This window comes from Anolis carolinensis, chromosome 5 (assembly GCF_035594765.1).
Source record: "Anolis carolinensis isolate JA03-04 chromosome 5, rAnoCar3.1.pri, whole genome shotgun sequence".
NCBI lineage: Eukaryota > Metazoa > Chordata > Lepidosauria > Squamata > Dactyloidae > Anolis > Anolis carolinensis.
In genome coordinates, this window is record NC_085845.1 from 177,508,584 (window position 1) to 177,533,049 (window position 24,466).

Here is a 24,466-nt window from a genome sequence, read left to right on the forward strand (position 1 = left end):
CTCATTCACCGGCCATCTGCCTCCTTCCTGTGCTGGGGAGGCCTTCTGAGGACTCTGGCTCTTTTCCTCTTGCCACGGGTGCTTTCTCCTGAGGGGGAAAAGGGGCTAGGAAAGGGAAGGAAACTTCGCCATCAGTATGCAGTGGCCGTTGAAGCCCCGCCCACATGGCTAATGCCACAAAGTTTCCGGGGGGGGGGGGGGGGCTCTGCGCATGCATGGTGAGTAATTTTTGAGGTTTTGGACCTAATTTTATAGGGTTTTTTGATGGAAAGACATAGATTGGATGACTGTGTCTTTTGTAGCCAAATTTGGTGTGATTTGGTCCAGTGGTTTTGTTGTTTCCTCCATGGAATTACGCGCATTACACACACACATATATATATACACACATACACACACACACATATATATATATTGCTTTCCTCTCCTAAAAGAGACTCATATCAGCTAATTGCACATTGAATCAAAATCACATAGTTAAGAAAAATCACTTTTAAATAGTGGGAAGAATCTGACAATAAAAATGTGTTACTTGCTGCCTATACACTCAACTAGAGACACAAATTTTTCTATCAACTCCTGTTACTACACAATTTGACATACAGGCACTGGCAAATGATGATACTTCATTTCTCCATGCTATGAAAAGCTTCACTTGTTGATTTATTTGGATTAATTAAATAAAAATACAAGCACAATCCAGACCAGTTTTGTGCACTTCTTCCTAGTCAGCTAGTATCCTCTATCATGACAAGAATAAAAGGGTAAAATAAAAGAATTACAATTCAAATCCAATTATGGAGGAAATAATTCCATGCAGCTTCTCAACACAAAAGGCTTTTTTCATTCATGGTGCACTCCACAAATTAGGCTATAGTGTGCTGGAGGAACTAAGCACCTCAAAACGTACCAAAAAAAACAACCTATCTATTTAAGTGTTTGTACTATCATATCATTCCCATACAGACATACACACAGGTGCTGTCTGCTATTGCTATAAATACCATACTTGCAATGGCCTGTGCAAGGCCAGGTTGAGGCACCTGAATGGTCCGTGAGGGACTCCACCATCAACTATTTACTGCATGTAACAAGGAGTAAGATTACTGTTTTGCAAACTGAGATGAATGCAATTATTTTAATGAGCACATATGTCCTTGAAATATGTTTATGGAAATAGGCAGGCTCAGGATATACATGGCATTTGTTCAAGTTATTATAGAGATACCAAGTGTTGGCATGCTTATTGTGTATTCAGCTAAGGCTCAGAAAGTATTTTGACATACCCATCTGGTTAACAAAGAACCATAGTTTAATCTCCACAAAATTTATACTTTACTTTCTGTACATATCAAGAGAGACAAGGACAAAAGCAACTTATTTCTCATCACTAATATGTACTGCTCCCCTGTTGATCTCCCAACTCTTCTTCTAGTAGACTTATGATTAAAAGAACACAAAATAATAATTACTGGGAATAAAAATATTGAGCATTTACAAGAAAATCTTAGCTTAAGTAGAGATCTTGAAGCACTGGAAGTATTTGTAATCTGCCCGTGAACACATATTTTCTTCAGATACTGAATTTGTTGATGTTAAGGTTTATCTACTTACATTTGTAAATAATGTTCAAGGCTGGATAAATCCCAGGAATTAGGATGCCAAGTCACCAGAAATTTTGTTTATGGTGTCTGGGAATATAAAATGTTTCCCCACAAGTTCAGATTGGCGGGTTCCCATGCATATTTGGGATTGGTGAACATTAAATTAAATAATTAGCAATGGAAAATAAGAACAGCTTTATTGATGCAATTGTTAGTTCAGGTATTTGAAAACTGTCCTGCAGTTCAATATACCAGTAGTAAAATATACTCTTTTAGCTTGGAAGGAGTATAAATATCAAATCTGATAGTGCAGGGCCATCCTTCACATACACATCCTGTCTACAAATTAGAAGGGGGGCTGTCTTCAACAATAACAAGTGTGCAGAATAGAAGGGCTTAAACATTTTCCCTCGCTTACCGTCACAGAATAGGTTATGCCAATCACTTTTCTCCACTTCTGCCAAACGAGCCAAAACTGAGGTGTCAAAAGTATGGAATAAGAAAAAATAAGATGTGGGGCAAAACAATGATCTGCACACGAGTGCTGCTTTTACTATTAATATTAGGCCCACTAATCTGTTTATTGCAGTGTTGAGCTTGAAAGCACCATAGAGCTTGGGCCTCAGGTATGTGTAGTAATTGCCTTCAAATCACTTGTCATATGGAGTATTCATCACCAAAGAATACTCAGAGATAGTTTTGCCAGTTACTTCCTCTCAAATATAGCCTAAAATACCTGGCATTTGTTTGTGGTTCCCATCCAAGTACTAACCAGGGCTGACCTTGCTTAGCTCCAAGACAGAAGGCATCTGGAGCCATTAGGGAATTTAAACCATGGGCTGCAGTAACCAGAAGGATAAAATGTTAGTGATTTCAGTTTGTGGGAAGGATGATGCCCTAAGTGAGGCTCCCACCATATGTAGTGAGGTACAGAAAGGTGAATATAAAAAGGGCCTTTTCAGTGGTGGCACCCTGTAGTGCTAATTGTTTCCAAAATAGTGTATTTTCTAGCACCAACCTCATTATCTTGTAGGTGCCAAAAACTTGTTTCCTCCAGGTCCATTATGTTTTGAGAACTGGCTTTTAAAATTCTGTTCCTTTTGATCATTTTTTTTCTTGTTCTATAACCCAGTGTGAATTGCCAAGGGAACTACTGACTAAAGAGAATTACAGAATTGTTAAATGTAAAGTAGGCAACCAGAGAAAATATCTGAGCATAACCATGTGATTTTATCCAGATTAATCATCTGCATACATATACAGAGTTTAGAAACATCCTTTTTTCTTGGATTACCATTTTCTGAATGCTCAGTCAGTCGTATGTAATTTTAGTAAGAAGACAATCTCACCATGTTTTGTTGGTCTTATTTCTAAATAAGTATCCATAGGATTACAAAATCATGGCCTAATCTTCCATCTGTTTATTTGAAAGTAAGTTGCATTGTAAAGCTTAATCTACTGAGAACATATTTCATGTCATAGAGAGGGAGGGATATTTATAGCACTGCTAGAAGAGGAAGGCAGGAAATAGGAAATTGGGAGAGGAGGGCTTGGAAAATCTATAAGGGGCTAAACCACAAGATTTTTCCTTTAGACTGGATGTAGCGATGTTACAGAGAATAGTTGGTTTAACCCACATATCCGCTTGGCTCTCCAGCTCAAATATCTGTTACCTTTTCATACACTAGTTGCTTCCTCTTTTGCACAGAAAGGTAGCAAGGATTTATTTTTCTACATCTGGTGGTTTTCCTCTGTCCGGCCACCAGAAAACCTACTTCTTTTTAGTGCTGTTACTACATAAACATTGACATAGGTCTTTTCGTTCACTTCTCCTTGACGTAAGTCCTTGCAAATGTGAAAATATATTGTATGTTCACATCTAGATTAAGCCTTGTCTTATGTCCTTCAGAGCACCTTTCTTAAATCCTAGATCCTATTCAGGGTATATATTTCAGATCTGGTTTTGTCATTCAGTTCTTTCTCACTTCTTCCCCCCGCCCCCAACAGATTTCCTATTTTTTCTCCCAATTTCCTTTTTCTAAAAGTGTGTGTGCTGGGCAGAGGTACAGCCAAAGATTGAATACTGTACAATTTTGAACCTCCAAGCAACTGAGAGTTAAAAGATATGTTTTAGACATTTTCTAGCAGACACTGTTAATGCAAATGACAGCAGTATTAAACTCATATGTTGTTACTCATTGACAAAATGCCATTATCTGGAAGGCAAAATATTGCTGATTCTATGATTTTCACTGTGGCAAAGCAAACGCGTAATAGAGAACTTGGAAACATTGCTTATGTAATACTATTAGCTCCCAGAACTGTTAGGAGATGCTCAGAGCTGTGTCCATTTTTTGCATCATGTAGTTTTCCTCTTTTGTGCATTAATGCTCTTGCACAACTTTTATCACTGTTAGACAAAAGAAAAAAGAAGAAAAAAGAAACCCCCGTAGAATTATTATCAGTCAGGGCACTATCAAGGTTCATTCTATGAAAGTGTCCCCAAATATGGTGGAAACCAAATGCATTTTTCTAAGTGCACTGCTAAACTCAAAGAGAGTATGAAAAAGTAGACTTTGCATGTTTGAACTTAATCCTTTCTCTTGAGTGTGACACATGATTTTTCCTATCATCCTTCCATACTTCTGTGCCATTCAGACATGACTAATGAGAGGGAAGTCGTTCCTGATTTTGCAAGGCACATAGTATGAGATCCAGTCGAAAAGTTAGCCTTGAATGTTTTGCTGCTTCTGTCTCGCATAAACAAAAAACAGACTAACATGGGGTAATGGTCAGACCATGAGCTACCATAGTACTGAGGAAACACAAATTCAAATCTTCACTCAGCCCATAAAGCTCATCTTGTGATTCTGGGTCAGTAACTGTCTCTCAGAGCCTTTTTACACATGCCTAAAAACCCAGAAGTAACTGGGTTAAAAGTGTGGGGAGAACCGAGTTAACAGCTGAAAAGCACGTGTTTAAAAAGTGCACTTAAAGCCTGATTCTGCTCAAAAAATGCACACCTTTGCATGACTGTATATCCCTGCAGTCATGTGAAACACATACTTTCCTTCCCTTCCCCCTGTGCAAACTGCTCCAACATACCTGCACTTTTTTAAAATCCAAAACAGTTGATCAGCTGATTGGACTGTCAAAACATGGAGCCACGGACACACAGGTGGTTCAAGTGAAGCACAAGTAGAAAGCAATAAGACCTCTCTGAAACTCTTACTTTTAAACTTTATAACGTTAAACAGAGCTTGAATTAACAATTAGGTGAAGAGAGAGATCAGACTGAAGTTTTTTTTTTTTAAAAAAATTCACTCCGTTATGCACTGGACCTCATATGCACACATGCAAATTTGCTTGTGTCTATATTAAGATATTCAAATGTGCACATATGAAGGCCAACACATAATGGCACTCCATGCAGTCACGCCGGCCACATGACCTTGGAAGTGTCTACAGACAATGACGGCTCTTCAGTTTAGAAATGGACATAAGCACCAACCCCCCACATCGGAAACGAATAGACTTAATGTCAGGGGAAAACCTTTACCTTTTTTTTTTTTTTACATAATGGAGTGATTTTTTTAATTTATTTTTTAAAAACACTTCCTCTGGATGTCCCCCATCTGCCCTCCATCTTGATCCACTACAAAGGAAGGCTGTGAGGATGGCAAAGGACTACATTCTGGGACTGACAGGTCTGTGTGTGGACTTGCTGTCAGGTCCCAGGATCTTTTGTGCTAGATTTAAAATGTGCATTTTGGCGCTATCTGGAAGTGCCCTCGGTCTTTGCAAACCTGCTTTATGGTATAAAAAGGAGGATGTGTGAGAACTATGCTTGATGCATAAAACTCCACATGGAAGAAATATTTTAAAATTAGTATATCTATTATTAAAAGTACTGAGTAATGCATTAAATCTACCATTTAAATTTAATCTAAGGGAAACTCAAAGATATTGTGAGGGTTTCTTTTCATATGAATGAAATGAAGGCAAATAAGTTGCACATCACAACTCTTACCAAAACTATTTAACCTGTTCAAAACAATATATTATGAAGTAAAATCCTAAATACAAAATTCTGTCATATTCTTAAGGTCACATTATGCTCCAGCTGTTTATAGGTAAAACATGAATAAAGGAATGATAGTTAATGGAGCTCTCATTACATATTTTCTAACCTATAAAAGACTATGAAATTAACGTCTCGGTGAAGAAATAAAATTCCTAGCATGATACTTTTGCAGTATTCCTCTGTAGTGGCCCAGGCAAATCTGAAACCTGCATTTTAAATCTGCACAGATGCTCAGAGAAGTGCTGTGATAGATTTTGCTTTATGCACTCACTCCAGTATGTCCTGGTTGCTTTTCCTTCATGAATAGAGCATGCTAATTCTATGCAGCCTAGTTTCCCTACAATTAAGTCTGCACCACTTCCAGCCAAATGTCCTTTTTCCGCTGTATCTTGCTGGGAACAAGCATTAAGGATTTTTTTTTTCTACTCCATTTCTTAAAGGGATTACTTGAGTAAGATTAGTGCTTGCGAAAATGAAAGAAAGCCCCAGCTAGAGCTCGGGTCTACTGTTCAAAAGGCATGCACAGTACTACTACACAGACCATACTTACAAACTATCAGGGCTCAGAGCTAATCCACGTTCCAGGTCAAGGTTTACTGCATATCGTTGGGAACAAACAGTATTTTACGGCTTTATGGGGGGAAAGCTGCAGGAACTCACATCTCAGTAATACAGAACACTAGAAATAATGCTAGCAAATGGGCCCACCTGTAAACAGCCAGCTGACTACTATACTCTTTTTGCTGCTCCTACCTAACTAGCATTCCTATTAGTCCAAACGACAACGTATGGATTGGATGTATAGCAGGTGCATTCTATTTAAGAACAGGATGTTCTTAAATAGAACTGTTTTGGTCCCATGGATTAGGAGAGGAATATTCAACCCAGTACTGCTATCTGTCACTTGAGTTGTTGCTAAAAAAAAAAAGAGGCAACTGATTTTTATCACAGTCTTCTCTGCCTTGTTTAATGCATTCTGTTCTCTTGTAGTGCTATTTCCTTCTAGAAAGGGCTTGTGTAAACATCACCAGGAATGTGGACTAATCATGGTCAACATTTATCGTGTGCAAAAGACCTTTATCTCAGTTCTCAGCATGGTCTGGAATTTTACCCAGCCAGCAGCAGGAATGTAAAGTGCAGAAAATTAGAGTTATGAAAAATATGGTGGTGCTCTTATCTACTGAGAAATTACAAATGCAAAACTAGGTTTAACTAGTTTCTAATTAAGAGCCAGCATTGTGTAGTGGTGTGAGCTTTGGGGTATGACTTTGGAGACTAGCATTTGAATCTCCACTTGGTTGTGGAAACCATCTGAACAAGTCACACTGTCTCAGGCAAAGAGGCAACACCCTCTGAATAAATCTTACCAAGAAAAATCTCGTGATAGATTTGCCTTGGGGTTACAATGAGTCTGAAGTGACCTAAGGGTACACAGCAACAAAGTTTCTAATTGCTGTTTTAAATACAGTATCAGCCATGAAAATAAATATACACATTATTTGTATAGCAAACAAGTGCATATCCTGACTCAAGGCAAATTTGTCTAAGGTTTCAGTCCAACAACATCTGGAGGAGCACATGTTGCCCATACTGAGTTTTGCTTGATCAGAACTATCTCAGGCCCTGATTTCAGAAGCCCTAACAGAAAGATAGTCTGGTTTGATGTCACAAGAACTGGGACTTGGTGATGTTACAAGGATGATACTATAAAGAACAGCCCCTGGTGTTCCCATTAAGTATGATATATTAAGAATCACCCACAGCTGTACAGAGTATATCATGTAATAAAAGCAACAACAAGCAAGTAAGTCTAACAAATGAGGAAAATATATGCCTGCAACCTTTCAAGGTAGTGCTCTCATTCTGAAATTTCTTTATCTCACTGTTAGAAATTGAGAGGAGGGATCACAATACTATGCCAAGTGGAATCTAATGCATTAAGTGAAGCTGGATCTGCACTGCCCTATATCTCAGGATGTGATCCCAGATTATCTGCTTTGAATTGGATTATATGACTCTGCACTGCCAAATGATCTGGGATAAGAAGATACTCTGGGATCAGATCCTGGAATATAGGGCAATGTAGAAGGGGCCTGATAGAAGGACATCAGAAACAGATGCCTATGTGCCCCATAAGTCAGAGGACTACAGAGTCAGGGGGAATAGAACTGTTAGAACCTAGCAGTAGGGGAATTTCTGTTTCTAAGAGCTACATAGAACAAGGAATTCTGTCACCTGTAACTTCATCAACCATCCTGGTAATCCTAGTCAAAGATAGCCATGAGATAATGGGAAAATATCCAGAACTAACCATCAATTACTTTTTCTGGACCAGAAAAGTGTTGAGCCAAAGTTTTCTCCTGACCTTCGAAGTGGGCTGCCAGCAACTGCCAGCAACTAGGGCCCTAGGGAAATCTATTGGGAAGACTTTTGATTATTACCCTGTGACAGTACTATGAATATATTACTTGGCCTAGACAACTAAATCCTTGACTGACTGGACTAAAATATAAAAAAATAAATAAATCAGGAAGAAATGTTGTAAGTCTGGGGCAGAATGGGAAGTCCCAAACACTTAGCTTAAAGTGTGAACTTCAAAATGACATAGTTCAGTGAAATCAACACTGTGTATGCTGTCTTATTTTGAACTGAGTGGGATCTTTAAAATTCAAACTATAAATGTGTTAAATATGTATTACATCTCCTATTGAAAGAATTCTAATGAGGACTTTATAGCAAGTTCTGTGAGTAACAATCTGTCTTGAAATATGTATCTTTGCTTTTCTATTTTTTTACCTCTAGAGAAAGTTCTTAAAAACTCTTCATTTTAATTTTATTATAAAGCATCATATATCAGTGGCAAACAACATATTTGGATGCACAGAGTCTAGCATGTCTGTTTCAAGTATCTTGATAGGGCAGACACATTGATCCAAAACCCCGACGTACTAGTTCCAGTCAAAGTAACCTATAATCCTGACCTAGATTTGTCTCACTCAGGATAAAACAATTTCCTCTGTTTCTATTTTCCAGGTGTTTTTGAGGAAACCTACTGTTGCTTTACTGTTCTTTATCTTATTTTTATTCCATACATTGCACATTTTTCACAATTCTCTATCATACAGTAACTGCTTAAGCTATTGACGAATCAGGCAGCTGGCCTTTTTATCAAGAAACAAGTGCTTCCAACTTTCACTTGTACCCTAGAAAATGTCACACACAAAAACTTTATATATCTACATTTCCTAATATCTTAAAACATCTATATTTGACAAAAAGGCACCCTTGTTCTTTGCCTTATGCAGGTTGGGATTAGGTTTCCCATGCAAATTACAATAACAAGGTGGCGTGTAATTGATTTCCTGCAATATGGAAAAATGAAGAAAATAAGCTGCTATCTCCCAGAAAGTGAGCTGTGAACCACAAAATATTTGACTGAAATGTCATGTCTGTTTTCATGAGATGACTGACGTCTTTATGAGATGACTTAGTTTGAAATAATACTGGTTGACGTTGAAATCTAGCTATCTAGAAATCTCATTTCAGTTTTACGTGCATATAAACTGTTGGGTTGTTATGAGTTTTCTAGACTGTATGGCTATGTTCCAGAAGCATTCTCTCCTGACGTTTTGCTTACATCTATGGCAGGCATCCTCAGATGTTATGAGATCTGTTGGAAACCAGGCAAGTGGGGTTTATATATCCTTGGAATGTGCAGAGTGGACCTGGACATTCCACAGCTTATATCACAACTTGTACTCAGTTCCTAGTTAACTTTTCTTGTTAACCGTCGTCAAGTCAACATATACTTAAATAACCCCACAAATAAGAGCTACGTGCTTGTCCATAAGTCTCAAAAGCTGCCTCTCCTTTATATTAGATTCTGATACAATGTTAATTTTCTTTTATCCACATTACTTTTAATTCTGGGAAAATATTTTGTGACAAGCCACACCTACCATAGCAGACATTTTATGAATGGCAATAATATAGCAACATTTTTAAAGAGAACTCATAATACTTACTAGAAGTTCAAAGACCACTGCTTTAAGATACTCATTTTGTCAGGAGGTTAAACAGCTACACAAAGTTACTGCAAATCTTGTGTCCCTTCTCCCTATCCCTCTAGTTATACACAATTTATTTTACGAACTAGCATGTAGTTTAGTTCAGCTAAATACTGATCAAGTACACTGCTACAAATCTCCATGGAAACGCTTAACTTTTCATCTAGAAGTTTGGATCCAATTCTTCCTCTTTTTGGCTCTTGGGAAGAATGGCAGTGTTTACTAAAGAGATGCTGGCAGAGCTAGGAGTTTTAATGAAGAACTTGGCCCTCCACACTGTGCTCTTAGCTTCATAGAATTATGGACTTGAAACATTCAAGCAAACAAAACAATACTAATTAATACTGGAAATTCTACTTATCTCCTGCTTGCTTTATGCATTGTCCACAATTAATATTTACATTAACAAATAAATAGGGACCAATCTCCCAAGGGTAGAAACCACTAAAAAGGGGCTATGTGTAAACAGAGAAGGCTGGAAGATATGTAACATCACCTATTTAAGGGAAAGCAATGCATATTAATCTATGTATGATCTATTACAGATAATGCTGTGAATGTCAATTGTTTATCACTGTAGCTATCTCCGAAAACTATTATTTTTTATTATTAAATTAGCTCATACTCTTGTGCTGCACCCTTCCTGTTACCCCCTTTCCACATGTTTACCTGATAGCAAAATTAATATACCAGCCAATTACTGACCAAAGAAGTTTTGGTTAATAGTGTCATACATTCTCACACATCTCAGCAAAGAAGAGGTGCATGGAAAGTTCTCATATATAGAAGCAAATAGTTTTCCAAAGCTTTTATGTTTTCTTAGAAAGGCCAACTCACTTTGGCAGCAATCCCTGAATAGACACACCTACTTTTGCAAAGCAAAGCAAGCAGCAGCAATAAATTTTTTGAGTGAACTTTGATTTGTCCCAGCTATTCAACTTTATTCTCTGATATAATACCATTTACAGAATTTTCCAGTCTAAAATTACTCAAGTAAAACTGCCTTCCCAGCACTTTTTAATATGTGAAGTTTTTCTTGGCTTTCATCACCTGATATACTACCTACCAAGCTAGACATGAATAAGTGAAGTTGGCTAAAAATTCCAAGTCTGGATTTTTAAAAAAAGTTCATGGGAGTTAAGTTGGGTTTTCTACTTTTAGAAATAAGAAGCTAACCGTGCTTTAAATAAACAGCAGATTTTTAGTATCTATAAACACACTTGCCTTTTATTTCGGAATCAGCTTTACCACGAAGCAATATGAATCCACTGCTTGTTATGTGCCTTTACGTTAACTCAGACTTTTGGAGACCCCCTCCCAGGTTTTTTTGGCAAGCTTTACTCAGATGAAGTTTCCCACTGCCTTTCTACAAGGCATATTAAAAGAAGAAACTATCTTTCTGCATCTCATCTCTCTATATATGTTATGAGAAAGAGAGTGCACACATGTACACACCATCCTATATGTGTAACAATCTTTACAAAGAGGTTACTTTCACCTGCTTGTCTGCTTCTGTAATAGTCAATATCTAAGGCAATGCTTCCACCCACACAATTCCCTTTAATAGAATGTTTATCATCCATGCATTTCACCTTCTAAATAGCTTAGCTGTGGTTGTGATACACTGAAAATGTCAGTCTACATCAGGAGTTGGCAAAGTTCAACCTCTCTATACAACTGGATTCAACAGCCATCAGCCCTAGCTGAAACAGTGAAGAGTGCTAGGATTGGCAGCTCAACAGCATTTGGAGGGCTATAATTTGCCTACTTTAAACTTGTCCAAACTAGCAACTATAAGGGTATTTGCCCTTATGTTCATGAGAACAGAAGTAATCATAAATTTGGCTGGATTCCTAATGTAAAGAAGATCTTACACCAATATGGAATGAGCGAGGATAACTTCTGCCTGCCATTATGTGGCCAGAGATTGAGAGTATGGGTTTATGTATTATACACCAAATATGTAACCACAAAACCACAGGTCAGATTGAAGCTTTGAGGTGAGCAATCCTTCCCACTTTCAAGTAACAGTAATTTGATCGTAATGGAGAACAAGGTACCAGAGCTCCATTTCAGACCAGGTGAAAGATCAACTGATGCCAAGCACAGAGTTGTCTAACAAGTGGCTGTAAGAATAAGTTCTTAAACAGTTATTGTAGATCATTAGACATTGAATCAAGTACGAGTGTTATGTGGTCAATTAGTAGCAACCAAATCCAAGAGAGAGGAAGTGCACTTTAAGTCCATCAGCATCAATGCTATAATGAGCATTATTATGCTCTTTATAGCTCCCTCTTTCAGCTCCAGCTCCATGCGGGAACATGAGAGAAGCCTCCCACAAGGATGGTAAAACATCAAAACATCCGGGTGTCCCCTGGGCAACGTCCTTGCAGACGGCCAATTCTCTCACTCCAGAAGCAACTCTGGTTGCTCCTGACACGAAAAAAATGCTATAATGTAAACAGTTGGCTCACTTATTAAAAGCTTTGCAAAGCACTGACAAAAAAAATGATTGAATTTAGTCAAATAAGGCAATGGTAGTTCTTTTCTCTCTTTTCTGAAAGTCTAAATTTAGGAGAAAACACAGACATACATAGTTCAAAGTGCACTGCATAGAAAAGAAACCTGTGTCTAACACCCAACAAGATAGGAATCTGTAGAAATGAATTGCTATAGAAAGGCTAATATTCATTTTTAGAGCAAGATAATTTGCCCTCTGTTTCTGCTCTTCTTTTTCATAAAAAAAACTTCCTAGCAAAAGTTTGCAAATTCGATTGACAGGTGCAAGTAAGAATGTTGAGAGCTGAGTTCAAGAGTTATAAAGCTAACAGTTAATGAAGAAAAGCATTGAAAGACATTTTCTCCCTTTGGGGCTTCTTTTTACAATACAGTAGAGTTTCACTTATCCAACACTCGCTTATCCAACATTCTGGATTATCCAACGCATTTTTGTAGTCAATGTTTTCAATATATCGTGATATTTTGGTGCTAAATTCATAAATACAGTAATTACTACATAGCATTACTGCATATTGAACTACTTTTTCTGCCAAATTTGTTGTCTAACATGATGTTTTGGTGCTTCATTTGTAAAATCATAACCTAATTTGATGTTTAATAGGTTTTTCCTTAATGCCTCCTTATTATCCAACATATTCGCTTATCCAACATTCTGCCGGCCCGTTTATGTTGGATAAGTGAGACTCTACTGTACTTTTTAATATTTGTAAACAATAGTGTGAGCAAGTATGACAAATGTTCCATCACATCTGGAAGTAAAATTTTCAGAATTGTTCAATTCCCTTATGTTGGGTTGGGCCCGTGTGATCATCCTGATGTTTTTAGACTACCACACCCATCACTCCTGCCCATCATTTATACTGGCTGCAACTGATGGAATTCCATTCCATCAGTATCTGGCAGGTCGTGTTTTAGATTAAATTGGTTAAAGCATATTGGCCTCCCCTATCCCACTTTTCCAAAAAGCTGTCCAGAAACTCAGACCTGACATAATGGCCCACACAATTTTACTACAGAACACTCTCAATAGCAGCAGGTATAATTCTGCTGGAACTGAAGGCATATCCACACTGCACAGTTATAGTAATTTGATACCACATTATCGGGCATGATTCCATCCCATGGAATCCCATGTTTTCCTGTTTTTGAGATGTTGCAAGAGAGTTGTAGCACTGCATTGTAGGTAAGTAGACTAAAGGTGCATCTAGGTGAGTGGTGGGTGAGAAGAGCGGGGTAGAAGTGATGTAATAAATAAATCTACACTCTAGAATTAATGTAGTCAGGCACCACTCTAACTGCTGTGGCTCAATGCCATGGAGTCCTGGGACTTGTAGTTTGGTGAGCCTTCAGAACTTGTTGGCAAAGAAGGCTTGTAAAACTACAGCTCCCATGATTCCATACCATTGAACCATGGCAGTTAAAGTGATGTCAAACTGCATTGAGCTGTAGTGTTACAAGGTATTCAGCCTTCTCTGCCAAAGAGTACCAAACCTCATCAAGTTACAAATCCCAGAACTCCACAACATTGAACCAGATGGTTTAAGTGAAGTGAAACTGCATTAATTCCACAGTGCAGATACACCCTTAGTCCACCTGCCTGTGCTAGTGCACTACAACTCTCTAGCGCAGGCATGGGCAAAGTTGGGCCCTCCAGGTGTTTTGGACTTCAACTCCCACCATTCCTGACAGCCCCATGCTCGCTTAAGCGGCTGAGGGGGGAAAGGAAGGGGCCTGAGGCTGTTAGGGATGGTGGGAGTTGAAGTCCAAACACCTGGAGGGCCCAACTTTGCCCATGCCTGCTCTAGCGGCATCTGGAGAACTACAAACTCAGGATTCTTCAGTAGAGATGCACTGTCAAACTTTCTAGCAGAGAACTTTAACTCCAAACTAAAAATCCCTGGTAAGGATGGCAAATAAACTAGTATCAAATGGCAGCACTTATACAGTGTCATTCAGAAGTGCAGGAGAAAGAGGGCTCAGAGCAAATTGAATTAGGTTGGCTTAGGTTTTTTATCTGAAGGCTGGTTGTTCAGCCCTTTGCAACCCACCGCAGCGCCAGAAAGCGAATGAAGTCAAATCTTCAGTCCAAGGTTTCACAGGAAACACCTAAGAGGACCTCCGAGTTGTGTTCTCAAGTGAGAAGAAGGCCTCTTCCTGTGACTTTGCCCCACAGGCGCTGCTGTTTGGGGAGCTCGGAGGAAGGGTAGGGGGGAAAATGGGGAGACTTACCAATGTCGGAGTTGCAGAAGGCATCCTGGGGGTGGACGGGGACGCAGGTACAGGCTCCCACCAACAAGTCGCTCAGCCTCCAGCTGCAGAGCAGCACGAACAGGCTCAGCACCCACCTCGACATGTCGCCCCGAGGGGAAAAAAGTGGGCAGGAAGGAAAAGAACCTTCGGCTTTGAATGCTTGAAAAACGGCTGTGCTTTCCGCGTCGCCCTCCTTTCGGCTGTTCTGGGCGCGGGGAGAGCGAGACCTCTCTCTGTTTCTCCTCGCCGGACTTTTCTTCTGCTCCGGCGCGGCTGCGGGGAGTTATAGCCTCGATCGCGCCCCTCTCGGGCTCAAGGGGTGCCGCCCCTCGGACCAATCGGAGCCCCGCATTACCTCATCCCGCGGGGAAAAGGGGGAGCGGCTTCCAAAAAAGCAAAGCCCGAACTAGAGGCGGGGTCGCAGCCAGGCATTCCGCGCCATATAGGGACTCGGCCGCCTTCCCGCCTCCGCCTGCGCCGCTGGAGGGAGCTGCCTGGTGGTCTCTGCAGAGGGAAGGAGGGAGGGAGGGCAAGGGCAGGGGCTGCAGCCATGGCCAACCACTTGAAAGGGGGGCACGAGGATAAGAAGGCCATCAGTACCTAGTAGGCATAAAGGATGGAGGCCAGTAGGTGTGCACATCTACACTGACCGCTTAAGTCGGTTTCAAACCGATATTGAAGAAAATAATAATAATAATAAAACTTTATTTCTAGACGCCCTCTCTCCCCAGAGGGACTCAGGGCAGTTAACATACATATAATCAACAAACATTCAATGCCACAACTGCTTCACTTAATATCAAATGTATAAAATGACAATAACATACTCATTCCAAATTAGACAGGAGAAGGCGAGTGGAGCCAAGACAATACATTTAAGCAGGACACCCAGTAAAAACATTATTGTACAGAGCAAGTGTATACCTGGACCAAATTAAATGACCAAGTTGCAGAAAATGTTCAGTATTTGTTGTAGTTTCGCTTAGACCATAGCTGCTATGGGATGACAATTATGCTAATCCTCCTCCTCTCCATATGCTAAGGTGCATAGATGTGTCTTTAACTGTTTCTTAAAGGAGAGGAGGGAGGGGGGCATTTGTATTTCTTTAGGGGGGAGTTCCAGAGGGGGGCAATCAGGGAGAAGGCCCCCCTCTCGTTCCCCCAGCCACACTTGTGAAGGGGTGGGACCAAGAGCAGGGCCTCCTCCGCTGACCTAAGTGCTCGAGATGGTCTATACAGGGAGATGCGATTTGGCAAATAATCTGGACCTGAGTCGTTTAGTGCTTTCGCTATGGAAATAGAAGCATATTTGGGTTGCTGTGAGTTTTCCGGGCTGTAAAAACTCACAGCATGTTCCAGAGACATTCTCTCCTGATGTTTCACCCACATCTATGGCAGGCATCCACAGAGGTTGTGAGGTCTGCTGGAAACTAGGCAAGTGGGGTTTATATATCTGTGGAAGGTCCAGGGTGGGAGAAAGAACTCTTGAGGTGAGTGTGAATGGCGCAGTTGGCCACCTTGATTAGTATTGGATGGCCTTGCAGCTTCAAAGTCTGGCTTCTTCATGCCTGGAGGAATCCTTTGTTGGGAAGTCTTAGCTGGCCCTGATTGTTTCATGTCTGGGATTCCTCTGTTTTCTGAGTGGTGTTCATTATTTACAAAGCCAGACTTAGCATTTTAATTACCCTTCTCTGGATACTTTCAACTTGTCAATACCCTTCTTGAATTGTGGTACCCAGACCTGGCACAGTATTGCAGAAGAATACAGCAGGTCTATGACTTCTCTTGACCATTATGTGGGAAATCATGGAAGTAGTTTCAGGCCCAGATGGCAATTAGACAAACCACAGAGAACTGATATGTATTAAGTAAGTGCTTTCTTTCATGGTTTTTTTTTTGGGGGGGGGGGGGGGGTTGTCCACCATAGCGTGAAGCTAATTAGCCTAAAGCTGCATTAAATGGTCAATGTAGATGGGGTCTATGCCGCACACTGTGAACTCGCATTAAGGGCTCTAGACTAGGATAAACAAGCTTGGGCGAAATTTCAGAACAGCCTGTAATGCACATCAGTACACTTAAGTGTAAACCACATCACAAAGTGAAACTGATCAAGGGACAGGTGGTCTGGTATTCTTCACATATGCATTGCATCAGGGAAAGTAAAAAAAAACTGATTCCTCCATGAAGCTATGGATACTGCATATGGAACTGGAACCAGTTCGAGGCTAACCTCTGTGTGCATATAAGCATCATCCAGACCTCAGACCAATTCCAGGACTTCACATGAAATCATCTTCACATTTAATCATGTATGCACAGTGAAATGGCTTCTTTCCCTGCTTCTTTCTCTGCCCATTTCAGATCAATCTATATGATCAACGTAGATGTGCCGCCACTGAGGTTCCTTGGATAGTTGGTGGCCCTAACCCTGGATTAGAAAGCGTGGGAAGGGAGAGTGGCTGTAAATGAAGTGACAGATGGGCAGAGACTGACAGCATGAGGAATGGCATGACAAACCCAACAGAGACCTAGAACTGGCATGAGAGGCATCTGATTGGAATGAATGCCCCTTGGACTGGGAGATAACTGATTTGTCTGGAAGACCCGGACAGGAGAAGGCAAGTGGAGCCAAGACAACTTCATAAAGTTGATCAGACCAGCTGGTCACTTCAACCCAGTCTCAATGACATAGAGTTTTCCTTTTACTTATTTGTTTTTGGGTTTCTTTGGGTTTTTTTAGTTTCCAGAAATGGATTCCAGACACTGGCGGTTTGTTTTATTTAGTTCAGCATTGCAATTACAGTGTCCAAACAAGCAAGCAAACAGCATCATGACAATAAAAAATGAATGGCAAAAATAAAAATACAACCAAACAAAATAATAAAATCAGTTGAGCAAATAAAACCGGGGCCAAAATGAAAAGAACGTCTGTACCAATCTGCTCAGAGATGGCATTCTTCAGATGGACATCACCAGCAAGAAAAAAAAGGCTCCCTGCTGTGAACCTTCACAAACCACTTCTAATGCTGGTACTTATAGAGGGCTCTCATCTTATTGTTTCAGTTCACTGTGTGGTTGGTGTTTGGAGAAAAATTCCTTTGGGTACCAAGTTATAACAGGGCTTTAAGGATCAGCACCATCTTGGACTCAAAAGCAACTGAAAACATTTCAAAATCATTTTAACTGTCCCGCTTAGCTTGACAGAATTCTAGCCATCAAATTCTGCAATATGTAGTTGAATGTCCAAAGCCCAAATGATGCTGTTTGCTACAAAAGCAGCAGGTGGCACTCTCAAATGACAATGTTGGCTAAAGAAGTGGACTCAGGCTGTAAGTCTGCTCCTTCTGGGGGAATACAGCCCCTTAAGATCAGACTGGATGCAAAAACCATCTACCCATAGTGTCTCACTTTTAATCTATTGATCCTCGTGCCAGTTCTGATATTGCCTACTTCTGACAATAATTCAGTATTTGTCCAGCTTCATATGAGAAAGACAAATGTAGGCAGGTGTCATTGGTATAATAATAACAGTTCAAACTGTTGGATGACTTCAGACATGTTAATGAGCATGTAGCACAAGATGGTACTTGCAGCCATAACAGAAAATGCCATGATGCCATGCCATAGCATGAGCTAATATATGATGCGGAGCCAGACTGATCTCTTTAGACACTAGGACGTGATATATACACTATGCCAGACACTAAGCGGTAGTATAGTAGAGTTTAGTATAGTAAAGTATAGATTGCTTGATTAAAGTTCTTACATGAATAGTGAAAAGGCAGTTGGCTTGTTGGTGAAACTAATAACAGCCATCAGCTTTCCCTTTTTACCATTTATTTTTACCAAGAAATGCTGTATAGGTTTGAATATTTTTATCATGTATTTTTTGTGTCATGTCTGAAGAATTCTGAAAACCATAATATTACAGCTTAAGGAGATTCTTCAGAATAAAGAATGGCAACTAATTCACTATATGTTTATAGTGTTCAGTATTGTGACTGGTAAAAACTACTTCGGAATTTCAAACAGGAAAGGAATTCCATTTAGTGTCTTTTCCCTTTATTGCTTTAAGTAAGAAAACATACAAAAAGCACTAATGGTTAATTTCTTTCACCAATAAATAAATGTGTTGGTGTGGGAAATGGGCATCATGTAGTCTTTGCATTGAAAAACCATTATTTGATTTTGAGTTGTAGAAGCGTATCCAAAACATTCCTACTGAAATCCTCCTAGTCACCATGAGTTTATAAAATAAACTGTTTTAAACTTGGAAAAGCTTGGAAAAGTTCCATCTGTTTTTCGAAGACACTTCCAAACCTAAACCTATTAAGATACATCTTAGGTTCAGTGTATATTTTAGCCATAGCATTATTTAGTGTCCTTTACAAATAAGCATTACTTCTATTCTTTCCTTTCATTCCCTTTTATTTATTTTAGTCTTTATTTATTCAAGTTACATCCTGCCTTTCTCTCAGCATGGGACCTAAGGTGGCATGCAACATTTTGAAATCATAGTACAATTGTTTGAGTTATAAATGAGTGATATAATTCCAGAAAGGTTAACTGTATGATAATGTAAGATATCATAAAGCAGCATGATTGTGCTAGGAAGACAAAAAGGGGGAAGTTTTATAATACTTTATCACAATAAAAATCAGTGTGGTGACATGTTAGAAGATATAGACAATAATAGCCCTGTGTTATGTTAGTATTATAGACTGGGGCAACTGCTTGTACAATGTATGTAAATGTAAGATTGCCTGGAGATTTTTACATACAACTTTTGATGACATAAACTCATACATCAATCCCATATGAAGATTGTCACTCATGGCTGTGTCATTGTTCTGCTACTAAACCCTTGTTGGAAAACTGCATTTAGCTACCTCTTCCCAATACATGCAGATGGTAAATCCAATCTTATCAATATGTGTGTACGTTCTTCCCATACAAAAGCATGAGAATGATGGAAATTGTTTTGCGTGTAGCTGAACTGCAGTTTTTGTATTAACACTAAAAGGACATGTTACTGAATAAGATTACATTACACAATCATAAATGAGATGATCAAGAAACAGCAAAAAAACTGGGATCATAAAGGAATTAGCATCCAAAGCAACATAATCACATGAATCTATTTTAAAATGAATGTTTTAAAAATAACATTTTTAAAAAATAAAGTGGGTTTTTTTTGTATTTGCAACCTCACACATAGAGGACAGGTCACATAAAGCACTTGGTTAATTTCCTTTATGTCTTTCCTTCCCCCTTCTTCTTCTTCTTCTTCTTCTTCTTCTTCTTCTTCTTCTTCTTCTTCTATCACACAATCGTTTCCGACTCTTTGTGACCTCATGGACCAATCCACGCCAGAGCTCCCTGTCGGCCGTCGCCGCCCCCAGTTCCTTCAAGGTCAAGCCAGTCACTTCAAGGATACCATCCATTCATCTTGCCCTTGGTCGGCATCTCTTCCTTTGGGTTGTTGTATGTCTTTCGGGCTGTGTGGCCATGTTCCAGAAGTATTCCAGAAGAATACTTCTGGAACATGGCCACACAGCCCGAAAGACATACAACAACCCTGTGATCCTGGCCATGAAAGCCTTCAACAACACATCTCTTCCTTTTTCCTTCCATCTTCCCCAGCATCATGATCTTTTCCAAGCTGTCCTGATTCTCATGATGTGGCCAAAATACTTCATCTTTGCCTCTAATATCCTTCCCTCCAGTGAGCAGCCGGGCATTATTTCCTGGAGGATGGACAGGTTGGATCTTCTTGCAATCCAAGGCACTCTCAGAATTTTCCTCCAGCAGAATTTCCTTCCCCCAGTTACACAGAATTTAATATTAAGGCTATATCTGGCATCCTAATAGTGACATGCACAGACATAAGTCTATCAGTCATTGAGAAGTTTAGAACTCTCTTTTTCTTTTGTGCAATAACTGAATCTCCACGACAACACACTTCCTGGAGTCATATGGACATATGGTATAGAAACTGCCATGTTCTTATGACCAAAACACAAAAATGCAGTTTCTTGAATGTATGGGGATCCTGTCTAGGGGTGATGAGATGGCCATGAAGTGGGGTACATAGGATGGTGTATCTTATGGAGGAGAAATGTTTTCTAGTTCAACTATAGTAGAACTTAACACTGCATCACATAGCTACTACACTACATCACATAGTACCCTATCTCTCTTACTTGCTTCAGTGACTGACAATCAGCCTTGCTGCCCTCCACCATTTCATTTCCTCATCTATATAGCACATCCTAGAGGTTGTTTCTTGTTTGCACTAGCATGTGATGGAATGCCTGGAACTTGCTTTCATATAGCTGCTTAACCAGGAAGCACCTCTCACCTGTTTTCAACTTCTGCAAATGCACACACACATGCTTAAACACTTTCTAGCTACAAAGGATCAAATTGATCAAGGGCAGGAAGGACTCTGTTCCATTTCTGATCATCAGGAAAGTACTAAGAGAAGAAAGAACATGAGGGAAAGGCATACAAAGTAGAGATGTTTGGCTAAAAATACCATGAGTCACAGACTGGGGAGCATAAAAAGTATTTGTGGGAATTGGCTTGGAATGCAAAATTAGCTTTGAGATGTGCTTGATTCAACATCTTGATAAAAATAACCAATGAAATCATTGAGTGCTAGCTTCTAGTTATTCCATTTTTTACAATCTACTGAACTCATATAAATGACATGGAGCTACTATTGCTGGATGAGAGGTATGTTTACTGCTGGAGAGTATGCTCTGATGGATTGCCACCATGAAATAGCAATTAAAAAGTGAAAAAAAACTAAACCTTCCTGCATTTAAATAACTTCATATTACCTCAGAAATACCATGGATAATACCAGTGTTAGTACTCTGTTTTCCCGAAAATAAGACATCCCCGAAAAATAAGACCTAGTAGAAGTTTTGCTGAATTGCTAAATATAAGGCCTTCCCCGAAAGTAAGACCTAGCAAAGTTTTTGTTTGGAAGCATGGCCAGCGCCTGCCAAACAGAACACCAGAGCATGCAAGATTGGTAAATGTACATACCAGTTGTACATGGAAATAATGGTAGTAACAAGAAATTCTTGATAGGATTCACAGTTTGTCTGGTTATGCTGGTTTGTGATAACTACTACTGTATAGTATATAATGTTCATTTTTTTGTTCAACAATAAATGCGAATTTTTCTTCATGGAAAAATAAGACATCCCCTGAAAATAAGACCTAGCACATCTTTGGGAGCAAAAATTAATATAAGACACTGTCTTATTTTCGGGGAAACATGGTATATCAGCCTTATTCTGTTAATATCAGGAAATATAACTGATACTAACTTAAGCCTCCTCCTTCTCCCACTGTGTATAAAACAATGCTGTCCCCATTATCCAAATCTTTGCAGTGCAGTTTCTACTTATCTCAATTCACTTTGCGTCCACAGTGAAGCTTTACGTCAATGTAACCATCTATAAATAGCATACTCATTTGTCTGAACTCTTTATTACCCAACTGTTTTAAATGTCCTTGCAGAACATTTTTTTTAAAAAAAACATTCAGCAAGAATCTGGCACAACTGGGATCAAGCTATAGTAACAGCAAGATATTTCCTTTTTCTTTGTCTTAATTACTGGAACAGGTTACTGCAATGCTTTAAATGGGGAACTACATTTAAAGGCAATCTAGATAAAATAAATTGTACAAAATATGACTGATAGGAACAAAGCATCCAGAGGACACTATGCCAGTTATCCCAGGTATCTTTTCCTTTCTGGTTTTAACTGAAATTGTGGACAATAGAATCATAGAGTTGGAAGAGACCTCACGGGCCATCCAGTCGAACCCCCTGCCAAGAAGCAGGAAATCACATTCAAAGCACCCCTGACAGATGGCCATCCAGCCTCTGCTTAAGTCTCCAAAGAAGGTGCCTCTACCACACTCTGGGGCAGAGAGTTCCACTGCCGAACAGCTCTCACAGTGAGGAAGTTCCTCCTAATGTTCAGGTGGAATCTACTTTCCTGTAGTTTGAAGCCATTGTTCCACGTTCTAGTTTCCAGGGCACCAGAAAACAAGCTTGCTCCCTTCTCCCTATGACTTCCCCTCACATATTTATACATGGCCATCATGTTTCCTCTCAGCCTTCCCTTCTGCAGTCTAAACATGCCCAGCTCTTTAAGCTACTCCTCATAGAGCTTGTTCTCCAGACCCTTAATTATTTTAGTTGCCCTCCTCTGGACACTTTCCAGCTTGTCAACATCTCCCTTCAACGGTGGTGCCCAGAATTAACTTAAAGCTGGGAGAGGGCAGTCTTGGAGAATCCAGCACCTACCCCAGTTCCATAACTCCTCAGCCCCTGTTCCATTACTCTTCAACCCCTGCATGCTACACGATCACTTCTATTTTTGGAGGTAATTATTTGGGGCTAAAGAAATCTTATTCTGGCATCAGAAATCTTACTATTACAGTTTCAGGGTACATTAAAAACAGAGCCCTCCCTTTCGATGCTTCCATTACACATGGATTTAATTCTCTGTACTCTTACTAAAAACCTTTTCTGGAGCCTCAAAAAAAAGCATTTACTTATGTGAGCTAGAATTTGTTTGCACTTAGCAAAGCCTTTATAAATTCCTTCCTTGAGTCAGCAGTGTACTTCACACATTATATTTAGGAAGAAAAATGCGTCCTCATAGATTTTTTGAAAGTTTCACAAATACTTCATTCTCACTCCTCTACATGCTTATAATATTTCATCAACTTCTCATTTTCTAGGAGGTTAGAGAGAAATTGAGCCACTTTCCTGTCTGCATGTAAGAGAGGCAAGTGAGATGGTGCCATTTTCTCAAGCTTCATATTACAAAACAATTATGGGTATATGATCCCTTATTCCTGGTATTTCTAGAGCAATATTTGTCCCTGGAGCCCAAAGGACCATTTATGGAATAAATGGGGAAAGAATACTCAGCCCAAGACTGGAATGTTGTGGATGACACATCAATACATCCAAATTGGATTTCAAGTCAGTTCAGGCTTAACACATTTTTTTTTATTGTTGATCAGATCATTGCAGTTCCCCTTGACAGTGAACTTGTGAACTCATGAGACTCTGTACTATCAATTTGGTTTCTAGTTTCTGTGTAAACTCAGAAGTTTTTTCCCTGGATAGTGCGATTATTTTTTCTTGTTTCTTTGGAGAGACTATATTTTGACCAAGGGGAGACCTTCCAATCTTGTATCAGCAGAAGATGTCAAGTCTTCAATCAAAGGATGGTGGGCTTTATACTTTATACTAAATCGGGAATAGAAGGTAATTTTTATTGAGGCTTTAGCATGAAGGAGCAGAAGCCTAATTCTTCTTCCTTCTAGCTCTGGCACTATTGTCATTTTTATCATCATTTTCTTGGGGTGGAAGGGAGAAGTCCTGATGAGACATTTGTATTTTGTAATGCCGTGTACTTTGAACCTTTTTCATGTTATTAGTGGACAGCTATCACTGTTGCCCTGAGGGAGAAAAGAAAGACGTTAAGACACCGGAAATCAACCAGACTCTGTTAGTTTTGTGATTAAGCCTGTAGGCAAGGGCAGTTGAACTATTGAGAGCAGTGAAGGTATAATTGGAATTACAGCCAGAATCACAGTGGGGAATAGTTTCCCCAGTCTATGTGGAATCTCCAGGTACAGAACCAATAAGAGAGAAAACTGGTTAATTATCTTTGTGGCCTGCTTGTGAGTTTTTCAGGAGCATTTCATTGGGCAATGTGGGAAACAGGAATGTGGACTAAATGGACTCTAGTCAAACCATTCATCCTCCTTTCCCAGCTGAAGCTGGACTCTTGAGTTAGGGTTTGAGTGCAAACTTTATAGGAGCTGTCCAAGTTCTGAACGTATTTCTGAATTAGGTTCAGCACACTGGAATGTTGCTTTAAAGTTCAAGCTAAAAT

The 24,466-nt window shown here is 39.6% G+C and overlaps 2 protein-coding genes across 3 annotated transcripts in view; one reads left to right on the forward strand and one right to left on the reverse strand.

The window, feature by feature from the left end:
• The window catches only part of timp3 (TIMP metallopeptidase inhibitor 3), a 38,431-nt gene extending 23,563 nt beyond the window's left edge, over positions 1 to 14,868 (reverse strand). Inside the window, exon 1 of the mRNA XM_003220872.4 lies at positions 14,505 to 14,868. Within this exon, the coding sequence (XP_003220920.1) occupies positions 14,505 to 14,628 (124 nt within the window). The 5' untranslated portion in view covers positions 14,629 to 14,868. The remainder of the gene's footprint in view (positions 1 to 14,504) is intronic.
• syn3 (synapsin III) overlaps positions 1 to 24,466 on the forward strand; it is a 243,065-nt gene that overhangs the window by 98,979 nt on the left and 119,620 nt on the right. The window lies entirely within an intron of this gene.